The sequence below is a fragment of the Pseudopodoces humilis genome, chromosome 9 (genome assembly GCF_049639895.1).
Source record: "Pseudopodoces humilis isolate 2021_Gansu_Grassland_sample_001 chromosome 9, ASM4963989v1, whole genome shotgun sequence".
NCBI classification, from domain to species: Eukaryota; Metazoa; Chordata; class Aves; order Passeriformes; family Paridae; genus Pseudopodoces; species Pseudopodoces humilis.
Window position 1 is genome coordinate 8,928,407 of NC_142208.1, and position 24,052 is coordinate 8,952,458.

The 24,052-nt window shown below is 39.1% G+C and overlaps 1 protein-coding gene across 11 annotated transcripts in view; it reads right to left on the reverse strand.

Moving 5' to 3' along the window:
* The window catches only part of GRID1 (glutamate ionotropic receptor delta type subunit 1), a 554,391-nt gene that overhangs the window by 283,018 nt on the left and 247,321 nt on the right, over positions 1 to 24,052 (reverse strand). For all 11 annotated transcript variants that reach the window (XM_088059607.1, XM_088059605.1, XM_088059608.1 and 8 more), the window contains one exon: positions 6,248 to 6,532. In XM_088059607.1, the coding sequence (XP_087915733.1) occupies positions 6,248 to 6,532 (285 nt within the window). The remainder of the gene's footprint in view (positions 1 to 6,247; positions 6,533 to 24,052) is intronic.

The window sequence follows — 24,052 nt, forward strand, 5'->3', positions numbered from 1 at the left end:
CACAGAAGGAGCAGAGGAAATATGTTTTCCTTGATTCTGTATATGGACTCCTGTACACATTTACACACCAGTGTGTACATATGCATGTGTATAAATACATACACTTCTTTACTATTTTTCTTGAAATTAATACAAAAATATCTATCTATATATATTTCTGTATCTAAATCTATCCACATATATGTGTGTGTGTGCTTGCATATATGTGTATACACACAGATGAATCCTCTCCTCTACTGCTTTCGTGAAAGCCAGGACTGGGAACCCAGTAGGGATTGGGAACTTATTCAAAGCTCATTGCAAATTGAGATATCTGAATATATTTTCTCAGAATGATGTCACTGCCTGAAGCCCTGCATACATCCTCCAGTACAAACTTCTACCTTTCTGTTCAATTTCCAGCTATGCTTTTATCAAACAATTTCTCTTAGTGGGTTCAGTCCCTAATGAATCTGAACCAAAGGGACTCCCTTCTGGAATGAAATCCCCTGAGGGGTGCTCAGATTCCCTGCTCAAGTACACCAGATCATCCTTACGATTCTTGTTCTTCTCACACACCTGAACAAAGCATGGCTAGCTTCATGCCATGGGTCTAAACTCGAGAGATTTGATCTACCATCAGTCAGGGAAAGTAAGTCAAGAACTTAAGTCTTCTACAGATGACATCTACACTTTTCCAAGAGCTCTCTGTTCAAAATGAATTAATTTGCACCCTCTGGTTCCAGGCTGCTGAAATCTACCCTTTCTCTCAAAAGTGTGTACTGTATTATTCTGTTTCAGAATATAAAGGGGGGAGGGGTAAAAGAATCACCAAGAGCCCCCAGTTTCTACAAATTTGAGCCTGAAGGCTGGTCACAAAAATGAAACTATGAGTTGAAAAAGAGACAGTAAAGGATGAAGAATGAGCTTTCAGAACTAGATTAATAATCACTTTTGACCAGATGACTGAGCTTAAAAACTGGTAGAAAACTGCTTCTAATAATGCCTTTCATTTCCCTTTCTCATGAGCATCCACCCAGAGAGAGATTTCTGAAGTCTTTTAAGATATAAAGTGATTTTAAAAATATCTGTTTTGAATAAAGAGTGCAAACTTTCTGTTCCAAAAGCGTTAGTCGGGATTTTGAATTTTTCAAAAGAACTTGCATCATCTCTTTGCAAAACATTTTTCAAACTATTTGAAAGCTCAGAATTATTTCCCCAACTTGCCTTGAGTCTGAAACTGTCCAAACATGGTCCAGAGATCTCTGTTTTTTGCTAACACTGAACTTTACAGGTGAGCTGTGATAGTACACATTGAGAATAAAGGCTGTACCAGAATTTCAAGATCATTTGTATATCACATTACACATTGTCCTGGAGGTATTTAATAGTTTTTATGGGAAACAACTTCTGTCCATGCTCCCATACCTTGCTAGGAATTATGGGGGGGTTGGAGAAGGGGAAATCTTACTGCTGCTATTAGCACACACACTCGCATACCTTAAGAATCAAAGTACTAAAAGTAATGTGTAAGAATTAATTTGAAGTGAAATTGACTTTCTTTAATTACATTTGGTGTTATATACTGTGATGCATTACTAAATAAAAAGAAATACCATCACAAATGACAAAAATCCATGCTTAATTTAAGCAGACCAATTACTTTAAGTGCTGCTACAGTCAGAAAAGTGATTCAAGGATAAGTATGGGAACACACAATGCCATTTCTTCAATAGCTTCCAGATCAAATTCAATGTAAAAGTCAAAAGGTCAATTTTTTTTTCTCTACCCCATGGTATCACAAATTCCCTGTTGGACCTGGAGAACTTGGCTGAATTATTTCTTTCCTGGCATTCTCTGCAGCTGCAATGATGATCATACATCAAAAGATGCAAACTTTTTACAGGAAAGTCTTCGTTTTTTCCAGGTAGATTTTATATTAATCTGGAAACTAGACATCCAGTATGCAGTTATACCTGAATAACTAGGCAATGAAGAAATTATGTAGAATAAATAGACAATCCTGTTCCTTGTTGGGTGAAAAGGTGCTTAGCCCCAGTCTATCCCTCCCCTTTATCACCTCATACAGCAGCATCAATGCAGAGATGTCTGAGGATTCCCTCCCTAAATGATTGCTGTTGCAGACTGATGAACATCAAGAAGTTACATTTCTCTACAGCTGGCTGCTTAAAATCTATATATCTTACTATTAAAACAGCAATCTCAATTCAAGCTTCTCCACAACAGCTCCAGCTGGGATGCACCAACCAATTAAAAAAAAAACAAAAAAAATCCAAAAAAACAAACAAACCAGGTATTTTTAATAACACATGCAATCCCTACCAACACAGCTCATGCAGGAACAGTCAGACTCTTCCTGGTGGTGTCAGATTTGCTGAACAGGCACCTACCAATACATGTGCAGTTGGCTCAACACCTCAGGTGTCAGATTGCCTGTATTTACGTTAAGCAAGGTGTGCTCACTGGAAATATGTGATGCAGAGGTGGAAATATGTGATGCAGAAGTGGAAATATGTGATGCAGAAGTGGTTGTCATGAAATCATGACACAGAAAGCAGAAGATAACTTACGTTACAAACAGACAAGGATAAAAGAAAACTTAAACCAGGTAAGGTAAAAGTAGCTCATATGCAAATGCTCTGCATTGCTTCTTTTTTGTTGTGACAGTCAGTATTTCACATCACAAGTGATTTGCAGTGTTCCATGTGGACTGTGAAAATGAATGCCTTTCTAAATTTTCATTACAATACTCCTCTGCAAATTAAATAAATGCAAGGGTAGCAGCCTGCACAGAGGGATCTTGACAAAAGACAGACCATTCCAGGACCAATATCTAGTTGTAAAATTATTAATAGCACAATTCCTGTAATTTCCAATCATGGCTGAGGCCCTTGACAGGCAGGACTCAGAAATTAAGCTGCCACATAATTGCTGTGGAAAACACAACTTCCCACAAAACCAATCATGCCGAAAATTAAGTTCCTTCCACATAGCAACATTGAACAAGTAGTATTCAAAATTAATGCAGCATCAATGAAAAAGAATGGATCTCTAATCTTGACAAAAATAATAAAATATTTAGAAATCAGTAAATTGCAGCCTTGGGGTTTTCCTCCTGTAGGAACCAAGACTCATATATAGGTTTGGAAGGTCAAATGTTCTTCAAAAGTTTCTTCTATAAAATTTTTATACAACACTTTTCTTCAGCAGACAACATTCACTTATTGACATCAAAATTTAAGAATAAAATATCCCAGCTACTTTTCACATCTGATACCATTTTTGTTGATAAAATGGACTCATGAAACACCCGTATTTTATCTTACATTTTGTAATATGGGTGTACAGACACGTATAAAGGAAAGCAGAGACCTAATCTAACTACAGAGATAAAAAATGTTTTTCAGTAGTGAGGTTAATCTAGTAAAAACATTGCTATTACTCACATTTCTCTTCAGAAATATGACTTAATATTCCTCATTGTTTTCATTTTCACATACAGGGGATCTGAATGGATAATTATCAACCAACCTTTCCCCTGTTGGTACAGCTCAGTAGGAATCTCTCAATTTCTTGTTGTAGACTTTAAGGCATTTTACTGTAAAGGACCATATCCTTTCACTGAAGTTGTGCATACATTTTTATCTGTCATTTCAGTGTAAAAAAAGGCATATTTTATTGTACCCACAAGAATATTAGGGGCTTGTTAGGCTGTTCAGAAATTACTCTGTGTTTCTAACAGCCAAGTCCATTACTTTTCCACAGAAATTCATAATTCAAAATGTATGTCAGAGAAGGGTCAAGTAAAAACTTTAATAAATAATTTTCAGCATTGATATAAACATGGGACTTCTTTAAATTATGCAATGCTATTTTGTCTTCAGAAAATCTGATAAGGAGGACACAAAGGGCTTTTAGAGATTAGCAAATGAACAAATTAAAACACTACTCAAAAGAACAGTACAACTTTCAGAGACCAGGTAGAGAAGGACCCCTTACTACAGAAAACCACAAAAGCCCAGTGCTGGAAACTCTGTAGTGACAGATATGTCACCTCCCTCTCCATGACCAGCAGGGAACTCCTGCCCATTGGGCAGGGAGGTGCTGCTGGAGAAGCAGGAGCAGGGCTCTGTGGAAGTTCAGTGCTGAGGAAAGGGCCATGCCCTGGGAGCCAGGCATCTGTTTTGGAGCTCAGTGTGCAATATTCTGGGAAGTGGGTTATTTATCCTCTATTCACCGATCCATGCCCAGATCTGGCAAGGTTCAATTGGCTCCTGTATGGAAACCTCTCCCACCAAACTCTTATGAAAAAAATTATTCTAGTTGAATTAGCACAAGATGGATGTCGCATCCATGAGGAGAAGGAGAGGAAAGAGCCCGTGGGCAGCTGCAATGCAGACCACACCCCCCATTGGAAGGAGAAGAATGCCTGTGGCAATCTGCCATAACCTTAATGTCTTACTGATACAGCCTGTGCCAAATGGAAAAGATAAATTTGATCATAACTGAATTTAGAGGTACATCAATTAAGGGTATCAGGATTTGCTACTGAGATGTTAAGCCTTTGCAAAAAAAATAAATAAAAAAAGGAAAAGAAACACATCACTAGAATAAGGGATACCATCGCTCAGTAAGCAGGTTGGCTAGTAGGGAAAAGAAACAATAACAGTTTTCACATTGAGCATCTGGGGTGCTTCTAAGACATCCTAACAAGATTATTTTTTTCCCCTTCATTCTTGAAAGCACTGTTAGAATAATGTTGACCCTTTAAAGCCAAACCCCTGCTAAAGAACAGCCCTATCACTACCACAAGGCCACCAAAAGAACACCTACCATGTATCTTGTGACTTCTGCTTTCAAAGCATTCACTGTTCAAGCATTACAGAGGACAGTAATTACAGTTTATTTGCTGAGTTACTGGATTTTTTGAGTCTACAGCTTAGCTCTACAAGCATCATGAAAGTCTTCTCATGCTTAAAACAATTCTGTGTTGTTAAAAGGATGTTACAGTCTCAGTCGATTTCCTACCTAAAACCATCCTCATCATCTTCAGTGTTCCTGTTCGAGAAACAGCGAATAACTATCTAGCAACTGTGAAGAGAAATCTGCACCCAAGACTTTCAAAACTCTTTCAAACTCAGGATTGTTGCTTTTTCCTTTGTTCGCTTACTGGATTTTGGGGATTTTAAACCAGAACTAACCAAACTTCAAAATCAAAGATGCTATTTGTCTCTGACTTGCCACTGAAAATCTGATAGTACATAGGGAGAATGCAAATAAAGATTTATTTTGCAATGGTGGAAGATGTATAAAATCTAAACTGTATGCGTAAACATACATAAGATTATTTTTCCTACTGTGATTTAACCTTCAGTTTCCTTTTTTTATATTCTGTTCATGGTAAATCAGCACATCAAAAGATTATGCATTACATTTTAAAGCAAACGTGTTAGCAGGGTTTTAAAACATACCACAGAAAATTTATTTTCCCCATTACAGATCCTATATCCTAAGTCAGGAGTGCTGAATATACCACGAGTTAAACATATGGAACAGTGTTCATATCAGTTGAGCAGGGGAGGGGAGGGGATAAAAAAACTATACACAGTTCCCTCTGAGAGCCTGGCACAATGAGATATTTGGGGTTTTATTATTCTTTACACCTATCATTAGGTATCTGGGCAGAGACTCCTTTTCCTCAAGTTTCAGCTCAAACTCAGAATTTTGCTGAAGGAAATGCGTAAGATTTATGAAAATTCTAACTACTTTTCAGGTTAATGCCAAGAATATCACAGTCAAATTTAGTCCAGATACAGAACAGTTTGAAGAAGCGTGTAAAAAGCAATAGTTATTGTGAAAATTAATTTTTAATGAGAACGGTACTCAGCTTTGATAGAAAGCATTTTCTGGAACAGGTAGAGACCATGCTGAACTTCCTTGCACACCTGTGACCCCTGCTGATCAGTGTCAACACTTGATTAATATTTTACTGACAAAGTGTGAGATGACTCAAACTTTGTCTGTCTGGGTAGATGTTGCTAAGCAACTTTGCTCCTTGTGTGAGAACTAGTCTTCACAGCATCCTTTCCTTCAAGACAAAGACCTGCACCCACTTGAAACACTTTCTTCCTTTGTCAGTGAAAAACCCAGCATGTCGTATTCCACCCTTCCCTTTACATTTCCCTCCCCACCTGACAGTTAAGAAGAAATGAAGGTAACGGTGTTTGAAACGCTGTCCTTCCCTTACCATAATCGCTGTCGTAGAAGACGATGAACTTCTGCCAGCGCAGCTCGGTGACCAGCTTGAGCATGACATCGTTGAGGCGCACGGGCGGGCGCGCGGCCAGGGTGTACTCCTCGTCCTCCAGGCTGGGGTTGAGCTGGCAGGCGGTGCGCGGGGAGCCGCCCGTGCTGCGCTGCACGAACAGGTGCGGGATGTGCATGGCGTCCGTCAGCGACTGCAGCGCGTTGGCCGACGCGCAGCCCGTCGACGTCACCAGGGCTAAGATCCCCAGGGTCATCAGGTCGCAGGCTGGAGAAGACAAGACGTAAAGCAGGGTTTGAATGAGCTCAGCAATTCCTTTGGCCAACCTAGATGCTAAGAGAGGAAGGTTTTGCCCTTGCCGTCAACACAGGGCTGAAATTATTTATATTACACTATCAGCTGAAGCCTTTCAGAGTTAGGTCCTGGGCCTTTACAGTAGGAGACGGTATCTGCAATCTGTCCCAATATGCCAAAGTTGAGGACAGATAACGTAACCACTGTCAGTCCTTGAGACAGCAGCTGATGTGGATGGAGATTATGGCCCTTGCTTCAGACCATCCTGGTGCATGCAGGAACTGAATTTCCATTTTTTTTAAAACTCACTTCATTGCTTTAACCCCTTAATCCTTGCTGGGTACATTGGATGAAGATTTCGGACAATAAAGAGCAATTTCCATTCCAAGGAATCCATTCTCATACAGCAGAGTTTTGAAGGATTTTTAAAACCGATAAAAAACATTCACTGTGTATCTCAGAGCAATGAAGAAACAAAGGCATTCTTTAGAACCAAGACAGCTCATGAATGACTAAACAATTATTAACAACACTGTAGCTGTCCTTAAAAAGATCTGGAAAAGCACGTATTATTTCAAAACACAGCATATACATTTGACCCCATCTGTTTTTGAGAACGAAGCATTATTCTCATGCTGAGTTTGAAACACAGACCGTGGAGAGGCCTGGGCAGTCTGCTCTGCTGCTCAGGGCACCCCACATGGCGTGTTCATCTCAGGACTTCTCCAGATAACGCAACCTGATACTCAGCTGCAGTTGAGAGTATTTCCAGCCAGGGCATTTTCAGTCAATAGTGGTGAGAAGACTGTGTAAGACCATAAGGCAGCCAGTGATGCCGCTTTTTACTCACTCCAGTAATAAGTGGCAGCAAAGTTAGCCCTGGGAGCTCAGCACAGGAAACCCTCATAGGTTAGGCTGGCACCAGCCCTCTGGGTCCTCCAGAGGCACTAGGAAGCACCTGCTTCACCTCTGAAGAAGGCTGGGGGCAAGCTCAGGGGCTCAGCAGCTGTTTCAGACCCCAGGAAGCACCTGCCCACAGGAAAGCCTTGCTCTGCTCCCCCAGCACACAGGCCCAGCACAGCAAAGCCAGACAGAAGGGGACTGGAGATGCTCCACAGCCCTGTGCAGTCTGCACGAGCTCATTAACGGTGCACGAACGAAGAGCCTCTGGGGTGCAATTCAGAGCCCCATGGGACACACAGAGAGCTGAGCAGGAAATTCAGCTTCTAGCTGGAGAGGAAGGCTGCCCATGCTGGTGCTTCCCCCTGCAAGGAGAGCGCACAGGCTGTGGGACTGCCAGCACCGCGTCAGGGCTGGTGGCAGCAGGTGACCTGCAGCCACACTGCCACTGACCTGCTGCCTCATCTCCACTGGAGAGGCAGAAAAGAGAACACAATCTACTAAAGTCATTTCTTTATCTTCCTCCAAACACTTTTAAGTATATCTCCACTTTCAGAGGCCAGAAAGTCAAAGGAAGTAGGTTATGAATAATTAATAGTAATTAACAGTTAAGTATCAATTAATATTAATTACATAAAGTCTCCATAATTAAATGCATAGCTGTTTCTCACACAACCAACGAACCGCTCCACCAAAAATCTTCTTAGACCAGACAGAAAATAGATATATTTCACTTTGATATGGGATAACAGAAAGAAAATGTTTGATCCTCTCTGTGCACAGAATGTTCAACATGTATCCTGATGCAACAAAGATGAAGAGCTTTTAAAATTATTTCCTTGATGGTCTTTACAATAAACATATGTCAGCTGCATTATCTAAATTTACTCTGTGTTGATTATAGTTATATGAAATTGTTCTTTGCTTTTCCTGAGAGCTGACCTGATTTAACAGCAGGGAAGCATTATATTTGCCAAATGGGAGACCCAGGTTCGGGAACAGATTTGATTTCCCAGGCTTCTTGCCAGAGAAAACCGAACATGTTATACAGGTAATTTATTTAGTCACAGTAGGGGAGGGAACAGAGAAGTGAGAACAGAGGGAGAGAACAGCAAAGCTGAGCCATAAACCCCTGCAGAGATCACCAGCCAGCAAGCTTTGCTGTCACCAAGGGTGAGAGCAGCAAGCCACACGGGGCTGTAGCAGGAACAATTTACTTGCAAACCAGACAGAAGGAGACAAAAAACAAAGCCCTTTCTGATGGGAGGCTGCATTCAGAGAGTCACTTATTTGTGCAATTTAGAGCTGATCACCAGTTGTATAACAAGAAAAACCTTCACTCAGTGGCTGACACTAATCAAAAGCCGCTGCTTATTAGCAGCAGAAAGACCACAGAGGCAACAGATCATGGCAAATGGGCCCCCTTATCTGCCAGCACAGCCCACCAAACACAGCTGAAATATCTCAGCAAAGACCATTTCAGGTGAGGCATTTTCCCAGTGTTTTGTAGTTTGTGTCCATGGGTCAGATTGAAGAATGAGTCAATAGGCTTCCACATTCTGACATATTAATCAATTGATCATGTTCTGCTGAAAGCATATGCTACTTAGTAAGTGTGTGCTCCTCCTGCCTCTCTGTTTTGAGGTAGCAGGCATAAAAACTGGAATGACTAAAGGGAAAAAGAAAAAAAGGTTCCATGTTTTCTGAATTTCTTTCTTCAGTCAAATTACAGAATGTGAAACAGAACATGTCATTTCTAATAGAAGACTTTCATTATACAAAAATACAATGGATTCCAAGTAGTTCAACCTCTCCACAGTTATTGCACTGAACGGTGAGAATAAGCTTTGAGCACATAAAGAAGGAAAGTATTACTTTTTACATGAGTAACAACAACATAACAGACTCCATTAAAAAACTCATTAGGTCTTAGGGCATCTCAAAATTCCTTATCAAGGAATATTCAAGGACTATACAAACTTGGGAGAAAACTCTGGTGGACCACTTTTTTTTTTTTTTTAGGATTCCCCCCACATTCCTACAATTTCTTGCACAGAAAACTAACATTTGAAAAGAGATGCAATTTTCTGTTTAACTTCACAATAGGTATGGATTTGAAGCAACAGCCAAATATCCTTGACTATATGACTGAATAAATAGCTAATTCTGACTATGAAAGTTGCACTTTCATAAGCTTTCAAAAGAACCTGTGATTTTTGCATTACAATTTCTTAATCCTGATCTTGATTTTCTTACAAGCTGAATAAATTTGATTTGAAATGCTTTGGTCCACATCAAACTACATAAAGGAAGGGGGAATCAAAACACCTTGAGAACTTCAGTGATTTTCAACTACTATATTTGAAAACTATTATATAATTATATAACTATGATTATGGTAGTATACATTTAATATTCTTATAACTAAAATATTTCTAAATTTATTTATGTTGCAGGTATCTTTAATCAGATAGGTTTTAAGAAATAAGACTTTTAAAGTGTTTGTTCCAAAGATGAAAAGACAGAAAAGTTCTGGTAATCCTGCCCCCAGATCTGACTGCTGTTATTTAAGATATTAATTTACTGCACTGAGAATTACTTTATCTCTATGAAACTTCATTTTAAGAAGATACCAACAACATACAAACCATACAGTAAGAAACATGCAGTCTAACATGATGAAAACATGATCATCATACCTAAAGAATAAAACTTCATTAATCTATTTGAGCCAATTAAATCATGTCATGGTGCCTGTTCAGTGTTGGCCTCTATCAACAGACTATCTCTCAAGCTTATTCTTGGATTTCATTGAAGTTCCCCAAATTATTGTTTAATCCTGTTTGTAATTGTTTTGGTGAAGTACCTCTCCTAACCTATTCTTTTGAAGTCTGTTTTCAGAGAGTCCCTTTACACAACTACTTAATATTTTACATCTTGAACTGTAATATCCATCACAGTGTTTTACAAGACACTGCTTTCTTCTCCATCTATGGCCTCTAATTTTACTCTCACATCATAAAAATATATATGAAACTCATGTTTTGTATATATCATGTGACCCACGTCTCTAACTCCAAATACATTCCACTGAGACCACACTTAAGCCTGAAACAGAAGCTATTCATTTTAACTTTGCCTTATCTGTACGACTATTCTCATCACTGGGACTCCTCATGGCACATGAGACAATGCAAGACTTCTACTTTGCTGCAATCATCCTTCAGGTTTTGCATTTCTACCACTGCTTCCTGTACTTCCTAATCCTGAAGACAGGTACAGATGGCAAAGTCCTGATTTGGCACCATCTTCATGGGGATATTTGCATTAAGAGCTTTATCTCAGATCTCTGTAATTAAATCCCTCTCTCCCCAGACCACTGGGGATTAAAATACTCCAAGAGGAACTGTTATCTTGCTCCTGGAAATGTGACAACATGACCATGTCTCAGTCTCCATTTCAGTGATTTCCTATTATCAGAAAAGGGTAGAAACTTGTTCCTTTGTTTCCTCCCTTATCCATAGAGCAGCTGCCAGTGTAATTTCAGCTCTAACAATATATCCACCTACTGGCATTCACACTGCCTCTTCAAACTTCGATGTCTTTCTGTCTCTCACCTCTGGGCACCACCATCCTACTCACTCTGGACACCCTCTCATATTTAATAAATCCTCTTCAAGATTTTAGCTGATTTTTTTTTTCCTTCATTCAGTTTGACTAACCCTTAAGGAACTCTTCACTGCAAATGGAAAATCATCCTAATCACAAATAACTTGCATTTGAAAAAAATCACTGTCTGGAAATCGAGAGGCTGTTGCCTTTCTGCTTGGAAAGATTTTCAAGGGAAGGAAGATAACTTCAGACATGCTGTATTACCCTGCAATGAAGTGATTAACTAAGTTGGCACTTAAGTGTCTGTGATTAGGTTTGAAAAACACCTTCCTACTGAGACGAGGGACTTCATGCTTGCTTCAGTACTACTGCCTCAGTCAATCTGAGAGAAAACAAATTTTTCACATTATTTACCTTTGAAAACCAGTAGGAAAAAAAAAATTGTCATTAAAACAAAGTCTAGAGAATACAGCAGATTTTGGGGAAAAAGCCCTGCTTTTTGGGAGCCTAAATCCTAATATTCCATGAGATTATCAAAGCCTGTAATATCTGCTGAAAGTGCATAGTTAGCAGATCTACCAACTCAACTAGCAAGCAGGTGCAGAATGTCATGTGCTATATACAAATGAACTATTCTATTATTTTGATGTATAAAATTTAATTAGCAGTCTGGTTCATTAGCCAATTAATAGATAAGAGAAACACATGTGAAATTTTTGGGTGGAAGACAAGAACAACCAAGAGTTAGGAGATAAAAATGTATCAATTTGGAAAAGTGTGTCTTGAATCAAGATGTAAGGTCTGTTGGAAGCTCGCCCACAGAGGTATTCTCAAATTAAATGGAAAAAGTCCTTCTGGGAGGTTTGTTGGAGCACTGAAATGAGATAGAAAAGACAATGATGCAAGGAGAAAGACTGCATCCACCAAGCAGTATTTCAAACTCAAGAGGAAAGATGATACAATTCTTCCAGATAAAGCCAAAGTAACACAAACAACAGAAGTGTTTTCACACTTATCTAAGCAAAACTTAAATGTTTCTGCTGTAGTACATTAGAAACTTCCACAAAGTTAGGGCACAGACTCACAGCTAATTCAGTCACCAAGGAAAATGGCAAAAGACTATTAGAGATCTACATTTTACTCCTCTTCAGGCCTCAAAAAGCCTTTACAATTTAATACTTTCATGCAAAACCAGCTGTTCAGGCAGAAAAAAAAATATAGAATAATTGCATCTATATCACTGAGAATGCATCTATTAAAATATTGATTTATACAAAGATTCACTCCTATTATTGGTGTATTAAGAACACCATTAAAATTAGTTATCTAAGCACTCACTGAATCTCATGCTTCACTAAATGGGGTTTCCTGAAGAGTCATTTATTTCTTGCTTCACATTTTACAATGTTTTTACTCTTCAGCTTCTTTTCTTAACTGAGAAAGGCAATTCATAATGAATTTACATCATTTGCACTTAATGACATGCTATTCAGTTGTTCTTCCTTTGGATACTCAGCAATAAACATGTTTTTCTTTGTTTCATTTCTGTAGACTTTTACTTACCTTTATATTCTATACTTACACTATGTTTCTACAAATAATAAAGAATTTATTATTTTTATTATGAAATCTACACAAAGCTATAGTTACTTGTCACATTATGACTGATAATACAGAGAAAAGATAACATGGATAGACAGCAAAAACATTTTATGTAGCACTTTTATTGCTGCATCATCTTATATGTAGTGAAGATGATTATTTCCTATTCCATTATCAAAACAAAATGCATCCCAGAACAAGAAAGAAAATTTACAATTTGTCCTCTGTGGTTTGAGGGGAAAAAAAACCAAAAAGGGGGGGAAAAAAACCAAACAAATAACAAAAACAACCAAAACCCAAAAGTACCTCAACTATCCATTTTTTGGATAAAATATTTGAGAACAATAAATATTCCCTCCCTCCTCCTCTTCTGAATCTGAGGAAGGCATGACAGAGGTGTACCACTGCTTTCATGCACTAGCATGTGTACATAAGGGTTCAAATAATCACTGTGTCAGAATACTTCTGACAAAGCAGCATCTGAAAAACATCTCAAAAACAAGGAAAGCATGAAGATTTTGAAGTGTTTACAAAACAAAACTTGGAAAAAATTGTTTCTAAAGGTCATCCCCAATTTTTGGGCAGTCTTTTTCATTGCTTTTCCATTATTTAAGGAGGAGGAAGAAGAGAATAAGATGCTGGGATCAGCAGCTGGCTCCCTTCCTCCGGGCACTAACAGGGGCCTCATCACTGCTCAATGACATCAGCTGCTCAAGAGAAGCAGATTTTAGATCTTCAGATTCCTTTCAACTCTACATTTTACAACCTGATGTCTTGTGGGCCAATTCTCAGCATGTATAAACTCTCAGAGCTCCCCTGGCATTACCAGAAGTGTCCTTTACACCTAAATAATTGCCACTGTGCCTTGTTTGCTCCATTACCCGCTTGGTTTGGCATTTTCAGTACACTCTCACTGTTGGCTGGCACAGACACAGACAACTTTTGGTACCAAGGCTGCAAAATCTTTCACTTTATAGGACCTACTATGAATACTAAAATGGAATAAATCCTTTCCCTAGCATTCACATTAACTGCAACAATTGGAGATTTAAAGCGGTATCACTGGAAGGACAAACCAAAAAGCCATTTCTGTGCAGGACAACATTCTTTGTGTCAGTACCAACCCACTAAACCACTAACTGCCATCCTTAAAAAATTAACAAGGAGCACGAAGAGGAGCAGTCTAGCCTATTCTTTTGTTTGCATTTATGCAGACAAAGAAATTATTCCAAAATGGTAAGTAATACACAACAGAGAATAAAAACAATGATCAAAACTAGAGTTGTAGCTTTCATTTATCTTATGGGAGTGTATTAATAACTCACTTCACTCTTTGATGGTCAAAATAAAACACCAAGCACAAGTAACACTGCTCTATTGACAATGCAGTTTAGTCTCTGCACAATTGAGTGATGCCATCAAGTGGTCAACAAATGCACCAGTTGTTTTCCAAGTAAGGTTTTTGAGTTAATCTTCACTGAACACACTGCATTTTTTGTGGTAAAGCTACTGCCATGAAATCAGCAAAAAACACACTCCACTGATGAAAGTGCATCAATTGAGAGCACTAGTGAGAGATAAGAGATGGCCTTGTATTTCCAAAAGACAGCTCTGATACTGCTCTCTAGCTCCTCCTAAGAGGGTAAGAGTCTCTGAGAGCACAAACAGCCTTCAAACTGCTTTAGAGTTCATTTTTGCTATTGGTTTTGCAGTTGGGTGGATCTAGAAGGAAAGACCGCATAATGTAGGTATTAAAAGTACTTAATTTTTTTAAAGCAATTTAGCACTGTGTGTGGTTAAGGATGTGCAATATCCCAGAATTAAAACCTTTTCTAGTTTTCTCAATTAATAATATAAAGATTCTTAGAACAGCTAAAGAAATTCAATAGTACAGAAATTTTGCAAAGTAACTGTAATTCTGTTTTCTCAACAAAATATAACTCCATTAGTGGAGACTTTACCTTGGAATTGTATCTGGCATGATTAAAAATGTGAATAAGCATTTCTGGTAATTTTGAATAGTGCATGGTTCTACAGAACTAGACATTAATCACAATGGCATCAATACTATTTTAAGGCACTAAGTGGAACTGAATCAGCTCTGCCTTTTTTTTTTTCTTTTTCCCCTTCAACACTAGTTCTGAGGTAGAATTAACTGCAAACCATCTCAATTATTCACGGGACATAACTGCTTTTCTGAACACTGCATATTTGATCTCTATTCTTTGCAAGTTCTTCAATAATTATGTTTTCTTTTGCCCTTCAACACAGAATGAGCTGCACTTTCTCACCCTTTTTTCACCTGCCTTTCATGACAAATCAATGACATAGAAGTATTTTTTACGCCCTCGTTAGCATTCTGCAGGGATGCCTGACTTTGTTGCCTCCTTTGGGACTATTTTACTTGTACACGCTGAGTGTTATTTTAATGTCAGTGTGGCTCAGGCTCAGTCTGAGCACGCACAAAAGGGAAAAGCTCTTCTGCCATCCACAAAAAGCAGTCAAAGCAGCCATTCCAGATAAGCTGATAAAACCTCCCATTCTTTGCAGCCGAGGAACACACTTGGATTCGGAGCAGCATTGACAACCGAGGAACACAGCCCTGCTTGCCTATCTAAAGATAGCTATGCACAAGCAGGGCCAAGAGAAACTTCCATCTGGGGGCAGGTTTAAACTCTTCCCCTTTGCATCACACCTTGAGCTGAAAGCAGGAGGGATGAGCATCAGCCTAAGCCTCCTCAACACTGCTTCTGCACTAGCTACAGAAGATTCCTCTTGTTTCCCCAGCACATCAGGAGCACGTGCCACTCCCTGCACACTCCCACTCACGCACACATTTTAAGCAAACCAAAACACTGACGCATGATCTCCTTTCCAATCTGCCATTGTGCTCACTAAAGCGTCTACTTGAAGACAACCAACAAGTCAAATAACCCCAAACATCACTCCAAAGAGGCACTTTACATCCTTAGACTTTAAGGAAGACTCTGGGGCACACAAAATGCTATCAGGGCTGCTGTGCTACCAGAAGCAAAATGTTCTGAGGCTAAAGGTGAGTTCACAAAGCCTACCATTGTCTCATGCACAGACAGCAAGTTCTATACTCCAACAAGCAGCTCCAGAAATGCACAGCTCTAAAACTTATCCTTATTGTCCCATCTATGATTTTCCCCCTCCCACAGCTGTTACTTCTACCAGCAAAGGGGACAGCGATATTACATAAGGCAGAGGAGACACCAGAAATCATCACACAGCCAGGGAAGCACAGCCGTGGTGAAGGAGCCCACTTATCTAAACAGCATTCATTTATTTATGCCAACTGCTGAAAGACTTGTAGTGTTTATGAATCTAGTTGTGACTCAGTACGTATTTATAGCACATATTTATCGACAAGCTTTAGGGGTTGATCTATTGAAAGATCTCTGCAATGTATCACATACTTACAACTGCATTCAAAGATTATGCAAATATCCCAAGCCTAGCAACAGTCTAAAGCTGCTATGTCATTTTCTAAAATCAGCTTTAAAAGGAACACTTTCTCCTTTCCTCACTCATGAAAGACATAACAAATGCCAAAATTATTTTTGCTCATTACTAAGGAAAGGTTCCTGTCCTCACACAGCACTAGTATTCGTGATATAAAAACCACTTTGCTTGCAGATCTCAAATCCCCTATGGCCATCCAGTGCTATAAACTGGGTAGCATTAAAACACTGCAAATCTGCATTCTCCAGTTTTTCTTTTAGCAGTTGCCACTGAACAACTTCAGACACCACACAAAACTTTTTTAACACCTACTAAAGCTACTTTAAATTATTGGAGTATTACTCTGAAATTGTCTCTCCCCTTCAGCTCTGCATGAGACAAATCAGGGGAAAACACCAAAATTCACAAATTGTCAGGAGTTCTCATCTGAATACATTAAATTAGCCAGCTGTTCAAATGTGTTTAACACCTGGTAGTTCCAACTGTGAACCCGAGGACAGATTTTCAAAAAGTCTCAACATTTACACACTTCCTTACCAGAGACTGCTGCAAGACCAGGCCTCTTGTTTTGATGTTCAAATGAGACTTGACCTCTTGGAAGTTGTTCCCATTTTCAACTAGAACCCCCCTTTTTTTTTTAACTATGTGAGCCTCTGTCTCTAGGGATAACCAGGCTTACATCAAACCAGCAGAAACGCAGGATATTTCTTTAATATTATATTGTTAAAAATTGTTTAAAAATCGACCTACTTACAGCTTGCACCTAAGGTTTCTCTCCTCATGAAAGTCACTCGACAGGAAACACTAATTCAGACTCACCTAGAGGAAGTCACATAGAGAAGATCTGCTTTTAAAACACCTCTCATTCCACAGGAAGTTATTGCTTCACTGAAAGGCTCTACTTTCAGCTGTTGTACAATTCCTTCACCTGCAGCTGATTTCAGTAACTACATTATAGATATACAACATACATATTGTCAGAGTGGACAGGTAATACAGGGTAACTCAAGCCCTGTGGCATGATCTATACAGCAATACCGTATTACACTGCTTATTAGGTTCTACTTAGGCATTATTGCTAATGACACTTAACTGGTTGTTGTGTTTTATGTTTGCATTCATATAATCTCATTATGTAACACCTCCAGGTAGCTTTCTTTAGTCACAGACTAAAACCAAAATAATTTTGTCCCTGTCCTCTTACCACTGCATTTGAAAGACCAAGAGAGCTACTACTGCACTGTGGTCAGAGGAACAGATAGTTACTAAAGCAGTATCACATGGGGACAAGTAAGGAATTCAATATTGCACCTTTCTGAATCTGTTTCTACAGGGCTTTGTAACACCAATAACCAGTGCTAGGTGCAGAGAGTTAAAACACAGATGGAAGAAAAATGCTTAAACTAACAAGATAAACCTGGTAACGAAGAAGCTAGTGCCTAATTTCAAGCTGGGCACACAGAAAGATTGGTTTAAGGAAAGGAAAAGATGCAGCTCAAATACAGGAGCAAAAGGAGTAGGTTGGAGAAGGTTTCTGCTTTCAAATATAATTTTTTTTACCAGCTAAAAAAATTGTGTCACTTATTAGAAAAGTGAGTTTTTAATGAGAAGTACCAGTACAAATGAGGAACTTTTGTTTGTTTATTCATAGGTCACCATCTTCCCACTAAAGGCATTCATTATTGGATCATACAGATTTTCTGAGACTATGTATTATTGGTTGTATGCTTAAGTCATAAGCCAAGTTAAAAAAATTCAAATGTTAGAAAGCCACAATATCTAGAGCCTTCTTGCAATCCTCGCACTGTCCCAAGCATTAGGGAATTTTACTGTGAGAAACACTCAAATCCTACACTGATACAAATCAAGTTACAGCAGGATGCCACAGACAGCACAGTGTCAGCTTGAGAGCCTGGACATCCTGACAAGAACCATGGCATTCCCTGCAGGGCCGAGGTGGGCTTTCTTCACTCATCATTGTGTAACCCTTATACTCCGATTTCTTCTCTTTTTACTGCATGACATCTTTATAAAATCACTGTCTCATCCAGAACATATGCTATATACACCAGCTAAATTGTCACATTCTTCACATCATCTATTCTTTTGTCATAATCACTGAATTGTTTTCTTAATGCAAGCTGACTATAAGGTATGGGATTGCAGGGAATCACTACCCCGGCCTGGCAGTACATTACCCCCTTGTCTGATAATAACCTGCACAATTGACACTGTGGGCTTTTAAAGTTTCCCAAATCCCTCCTGAAGTGAGGCATTGCCTTCTGAGGTTAAATCCTTAGACACATCATGAAGGTACAGCCTCTGAGAGCTCTAACACTGTAGCCTGGTTCTGCAGACTCAATGGTTACTGTTAGTTCTCCAAACTTCCCAATTTTCTTCAAACAACCATTTACCAAAGATCCAATTTCATGAGCATTAGGCCAGAAGACAGTTTTTCGTTCAAGGATCTCTGTCTAAATAAATACCATAGACATAGAAACCACCTTGCCCCTCCCTACATCACCTAAGGTGAGTTCTACACAGCTCTTGAGTGTTTTCTATAGCATTAATTATGCATGCAGTACTTTGAACCACTTGCATTTTGGACCTGATTCATCTCAGAAACAAACTACTATGAAATCTGATTGATTTATTTCCTCACAGGCTGAAACTATTTTGTGCAACCAGGAAAACTATGTCCTGGATAGACATGTCAGCTGATTTCTCCAGGGGGCTTTTGTCACAGAGGCTCTTCATTTTCACATGGTAAGAATATTTTGATGTAGTCCAAATCTACATCTTGAGACTGTCTGTCTGGCAGACAACGACCTTGCACATTTACTAGTCTCAGAAACTCCATGGAGACCACTCTTATTTTTATATATATATTTAGACTGACAACCATTTCTCAGTTCTACAAGAGAAAAGTGATGGGGTTTTTTTTTACTACAATGACAGGTTTCCTTAGCTGTGGAGAACAAGGCACAATGTGTTATCCTTGGCCACAGTACCAACAGAAGGTGTTAATGAAGCCCAAGACTGAAGCAGGGTTAAAGTATGGGGGAAGTCTGGTTCCTTCTTGTACACTTTACACAATTACATCTAGGTGTAACAAAGGCATATATCAAATACTTTTTCCTCACAGCCCTTTCCTAGCGCAGGTGGCTGCACATACCAGACACAGACTGGACACCCTGGAGGCCAAGGGCAGCATCCACTACAAGGACAAATTGCTTCCTCTGTTCCCTGAGCTACAGCAAAGCGCAGCAAGGTGTTAAAGCCAGCTGCAGGGTCAGACCCCGCTGAGCAGGACAGTCATTGCTCTGTACATTTAGGCATACACCACACAGAACCCAGGCAGTTAGAGAAAAACATTTTTTCTCACTTCCACTCCAAGTCCCTTTCCACTGTAAAAGGCATTTCTGTTCACTGTAACAAAAGGCAACATCTCACTTACGAGTTTCCCAGTTTCCTTGGTCCTCTGTGCATGCAGGAGACTGCACTGTACACTTGCTTATGCTAGGAAAAGGGGGTTCTAAAAGGCAGAACTTTCTATCATTTTTCCCCAGTTTAATGATACATTTGATTAACTGCACTGACCACAGCTAATCAGGTAACTCACAGGACTTCAGTGTCTTTGAATATCAAAACTGAACAAAAATATTTTTGTGAGCAATGACCAAATACATCAGCTAAACTGCCAGGAAGACTACAAAATAGATAGGTAATGTTCAATTTGTAGACTAATTTTAGAACACATAGAAATGCACAATGAAAAGAAAGGCAGTATTTTCTACCAATGTTCTCAAGGCACCTATCTGTGGTTTGCATTAACTGGAAGACAATTTCCACATTTTGTGAATATACCCTTTCTAATATTCAGCACAAGATGTTCAGAATCCAACCAGCTGAACTGCACCAAGGCCCAGGAGCCAACACACACTCCTAATCAGGGACCTGGGTGCACACAGAGTCCAATGAGACACAGAGCTAAAACATCTCTTTACCCCACAATGTGCTGATGCACTAGGAAGCAAATATGATGCAAAAAGGACAGGTATTTTGAAGTGACAAGTTTCTTGTCCACTGACCCTTGCTGAAGTAATTTAAATATAAAACTCTACCAGGGAAAAAGATCAGCCACATGAAGTTTCATATGAAGAACATATTAAACTATTTTTAAACAAAGCTCAAACAATTTAACCTTGACATTTCAATTCAGCTTTTTTTTTTTTTTAATTTTACAGTCTAAATAGTTGGGGGGGGGGGGGGGGGGAAGAAACAAAAATGCTTTTTTTTTAATACAGAAATTGAAAACCAGTGAAGTTCAACACACCAGCCACTCCTCTCACCACCACCATCTCCCATTCCAGGCCTCCCCACTTCCCTCTTGACAGGACTCAGGTTGAGCCCTCAGGTTCTGACCCACACTGACTGTCATCCTAAGCAGGAGATCCTAGGTCTCAGCTGCAGTTAAATAAGCAATACCCTCACCTGACACTTCCTAAGCCCATGTGCAACTTTACCCCACAGGACAGTCACATTTCCCAAGGGTCTGAAAGCCAAAACAATCTGGCAACTGATTGGTCTCTATAAGCTCCACTTGGGGTGAGCATCAGCTGGCAACTTCTTGCTTCAGTTCCTTGCTATGAAAAGTTTGACCTCTCAAGGGCAAGTCATACAAAGCCTCCAGCATAAAGCTTTCCTGTACACCTTGGGTACGTGCCAGCTTGGAGGGAGACTGAATCTGTCTAATAGAATCCCCAGCTTCCTCCACTCAGAAGCCCTAACCAAGAGTGATAGGCTCTCTCCTTCACCAAGAAGTGGAGTGCCAGTGTTTGTTTAGAGCGGAGTGAGTGCCACAATAAGCACAAGGCTTTATGCCACTTACACAAATCAGGAGAGACTAAACTTTTATTTTCAGGGTCCATTGGATTTAGCTGGGAAACTCCATTTCTGATCTCTGCACATTTGACAGAAGGCAAGGAGTCACATGGATAATTTATACAGATAAATAAATGATAGCAAGGTCTAATTTCATTTGTGCAGTCATTTGCTTATTTCTTTTATTTGTGTTCTTCCTGAAGTACTTGCATGAAGCATGCAAGTGCATTCTGTTGGAGTGGTTAGCAGCATGAAGAGAAAGAAATACTTGTCATTTCATTTCAGGCCCTGCACAGCAGAATCTTATGTTAAATTATTTTTGGCTACCAAAATCGAAACAGGGCAGATGCTATAAAAAGTAAATGACCAGAAATCTGAATTTCTATAAACTATTTATAAAGTAAATAACTGTCCTTGTGCAGTCCAGGATCAGCTCCCTCCTATTAAAAAGTGTGATACTATATAGGTTTGCAACTATCTGTTACAGTTCCATTGAAAAGCTAAGGGTGAAGGTTTTTTGAGACTAAATTTTTGGGCCATTTTGTGAAGACTTGTTATCCCCAATTGTTCCTCTGTTAGAATTCAATGTTGTACTTGTGTAAGCAACACCTTCACTGAAGGTAAATACAATATTGAATCTGCCATATTAGCTAGTTTGGCTTGTCTAGGCCAGTGTATTTTCCAAATCTGTCACTGACACCACACCAATCTCTCTAAAGCTTTTAAAATCTTTTGCAGACATACACAAAACCAAATTCCTATAAAAGAATATTCTTCATAATATTGTCATATTCATTGGCTTTTGTGCTGAAGCACGAGGATTTACATTCTTTATAATTTCTTAATCCTATCAAGTATACTTGTGCATTTTCTAATTATCTGTATAGAGTCTAATCCTTACAAAAAAAAAAAGAGAAATTTAAAAATCCTACTAAGATTCTAAGCACCCAATACATTAACTCTGATTTCACAAAGTTCTTGCTGGTTTTAAGCCTTGATGCTGCCTCCTACGAGTTGAAATCAAGTCCCTCTTGCTCTCTCTTTGCATCACCATTTCTCCTCCTCCAATTATGTTTTTTTTTTTTTTAATAGCTCCAAGTCTCTGCTCTTCTCCACATCTTTAATCAGCTTTCACTTCCCTCTGAATACTTAAGCATGTATCACATGTATCTTCACAAAACACAGTCACCAGAAAAGAAAAAGGAAAACCATGACATTCCTAACACATTCCCATTGATCTCTCTCCAGTGACATTTTGGCACTATATTCCATAAACCCCAATACAGCTGTGAAATTCTTTACTTTCCCCTGAGCACACTTTTGCCAGTCTCTGCAGGGAGTTTCAGCACCCACTGACCTACTCCTGTTGGAGTCACTGAGTTACTGCCTTCCCTAGCCTGGATGTCACCCACATGCAGTTGTTCTTCCCGAATCCAGATTAGGGATGAGAGCATTTAAACACCATTTCTAGTACAGAACTTGTACATTTTTCCTGTGCTAACCCATTAATGTTTACCTGCCTCAACAGAGCTCTTGAATTACAACAGCTTCTCACCTCCATTCTCTCCAGAACAGCTTAGATACTCCACTGGCTTCTGCGAGCATTTGCCAGAGCATGATTTTTCCGTACAGTAACACATTGACCTATAATAGTTTTGTCTGAACATTCTGAAAAAAAAAAAGTATACCTAAGAGCAAGTGTTTCCACCTTTGGTGAAGATCACATTGCCTTATAACCCCATGTTTAATTGGGTATTGCTTTGGGAAATCATGCTGCAGCTTCAGCAAAAGCCACAAGCTGTCTCATCGGATCTGAAAAGTATTGTAACTGTCCTATTTTAATGAAATTGCACTTGCAGTGTTGCAGCAAAACATCTCATACATCTCATTCCAGCCCCTTGAAGAGATAATAAACAAAACCAAAAGAACAGTGAGCTGATTATATAGCTATTCCCTGGTTTTCTCAAGACTTAGTAGTACCAAATCTTGCTGTCTCTGGAAAGACACGAAAAGCCAAACCAACATAACCTACAAATGGACTTTACATTTTGTCTACACTGTGCAGGTCACAGCTACATGAGTTGCTGGTACATGAGCTAGGTCATTTTGAAGTCACACAGAAGGTTTTTCTGTGCTACAGTGCACTGAGCAGCTCATAAGTGGCACATCTCACAAAGGCAAAGTAGGGCAGAAGGTCTGACATTCTAAGTCCCACACATTTCTGATGCACTCAGTGAAGTTGTTATACTACAATGGTTTCCTCCATCAAAATATCTTGCAAAATATGATTGAATTCAAGATTCAACAGGGATGCAGAAACCACCCTAGAAGCCTACACCATTTCCTGAGGAAATGATACCACAAAAAAGGAATGATTCAGTGTTGAGTTGAATCTTGTCTGAGGTTACTCTTGCTCTACAATTCACAGGCTAAACACATGAGCTAAAAATTCCTCAAAAATACTTCAAAATCTTATACAGAACTTTTCAACAAGGTCTTCACCCCATTATATGGCTGAGAAGAAAGGGGATGTTATTCACTCCAGTACAAATTTCCATTATGCAAATCACCCAGGATTTACTACTTAGAAGTGGAAATGAAGGTTCCTTCTCATGTCTGAGGTGCAAGAAATTACCATGTGCTGCTTATTGTCAGCAGCAGAATCCTTATGACTCATTTCTTTGTCCTCATAAGACATTTAAATGGAAACAAAATTTCAGGATGTACGGATAACCCTTTTAACAAGTTGAATGATTCATTACACCACCATGAATATTTACAGGGCTGTTACTGGTTTTAGAGGAAGCTTTATCTTATATCTCATGTGGATCATGGCTGTACCAAATTTTAAATTTTGAAAACTTGTTGTAGTTCAGTTAAACATGTGCAGACATATGCACGTCACATACCTTGGTATTCTACCCCAATAGACTAGTGAAGAACACTAATTCCTTAAACTGCACTTTTAAGACTAAACTTAAAAGAATTTTTTTTTAAAAAAAGTCTTTT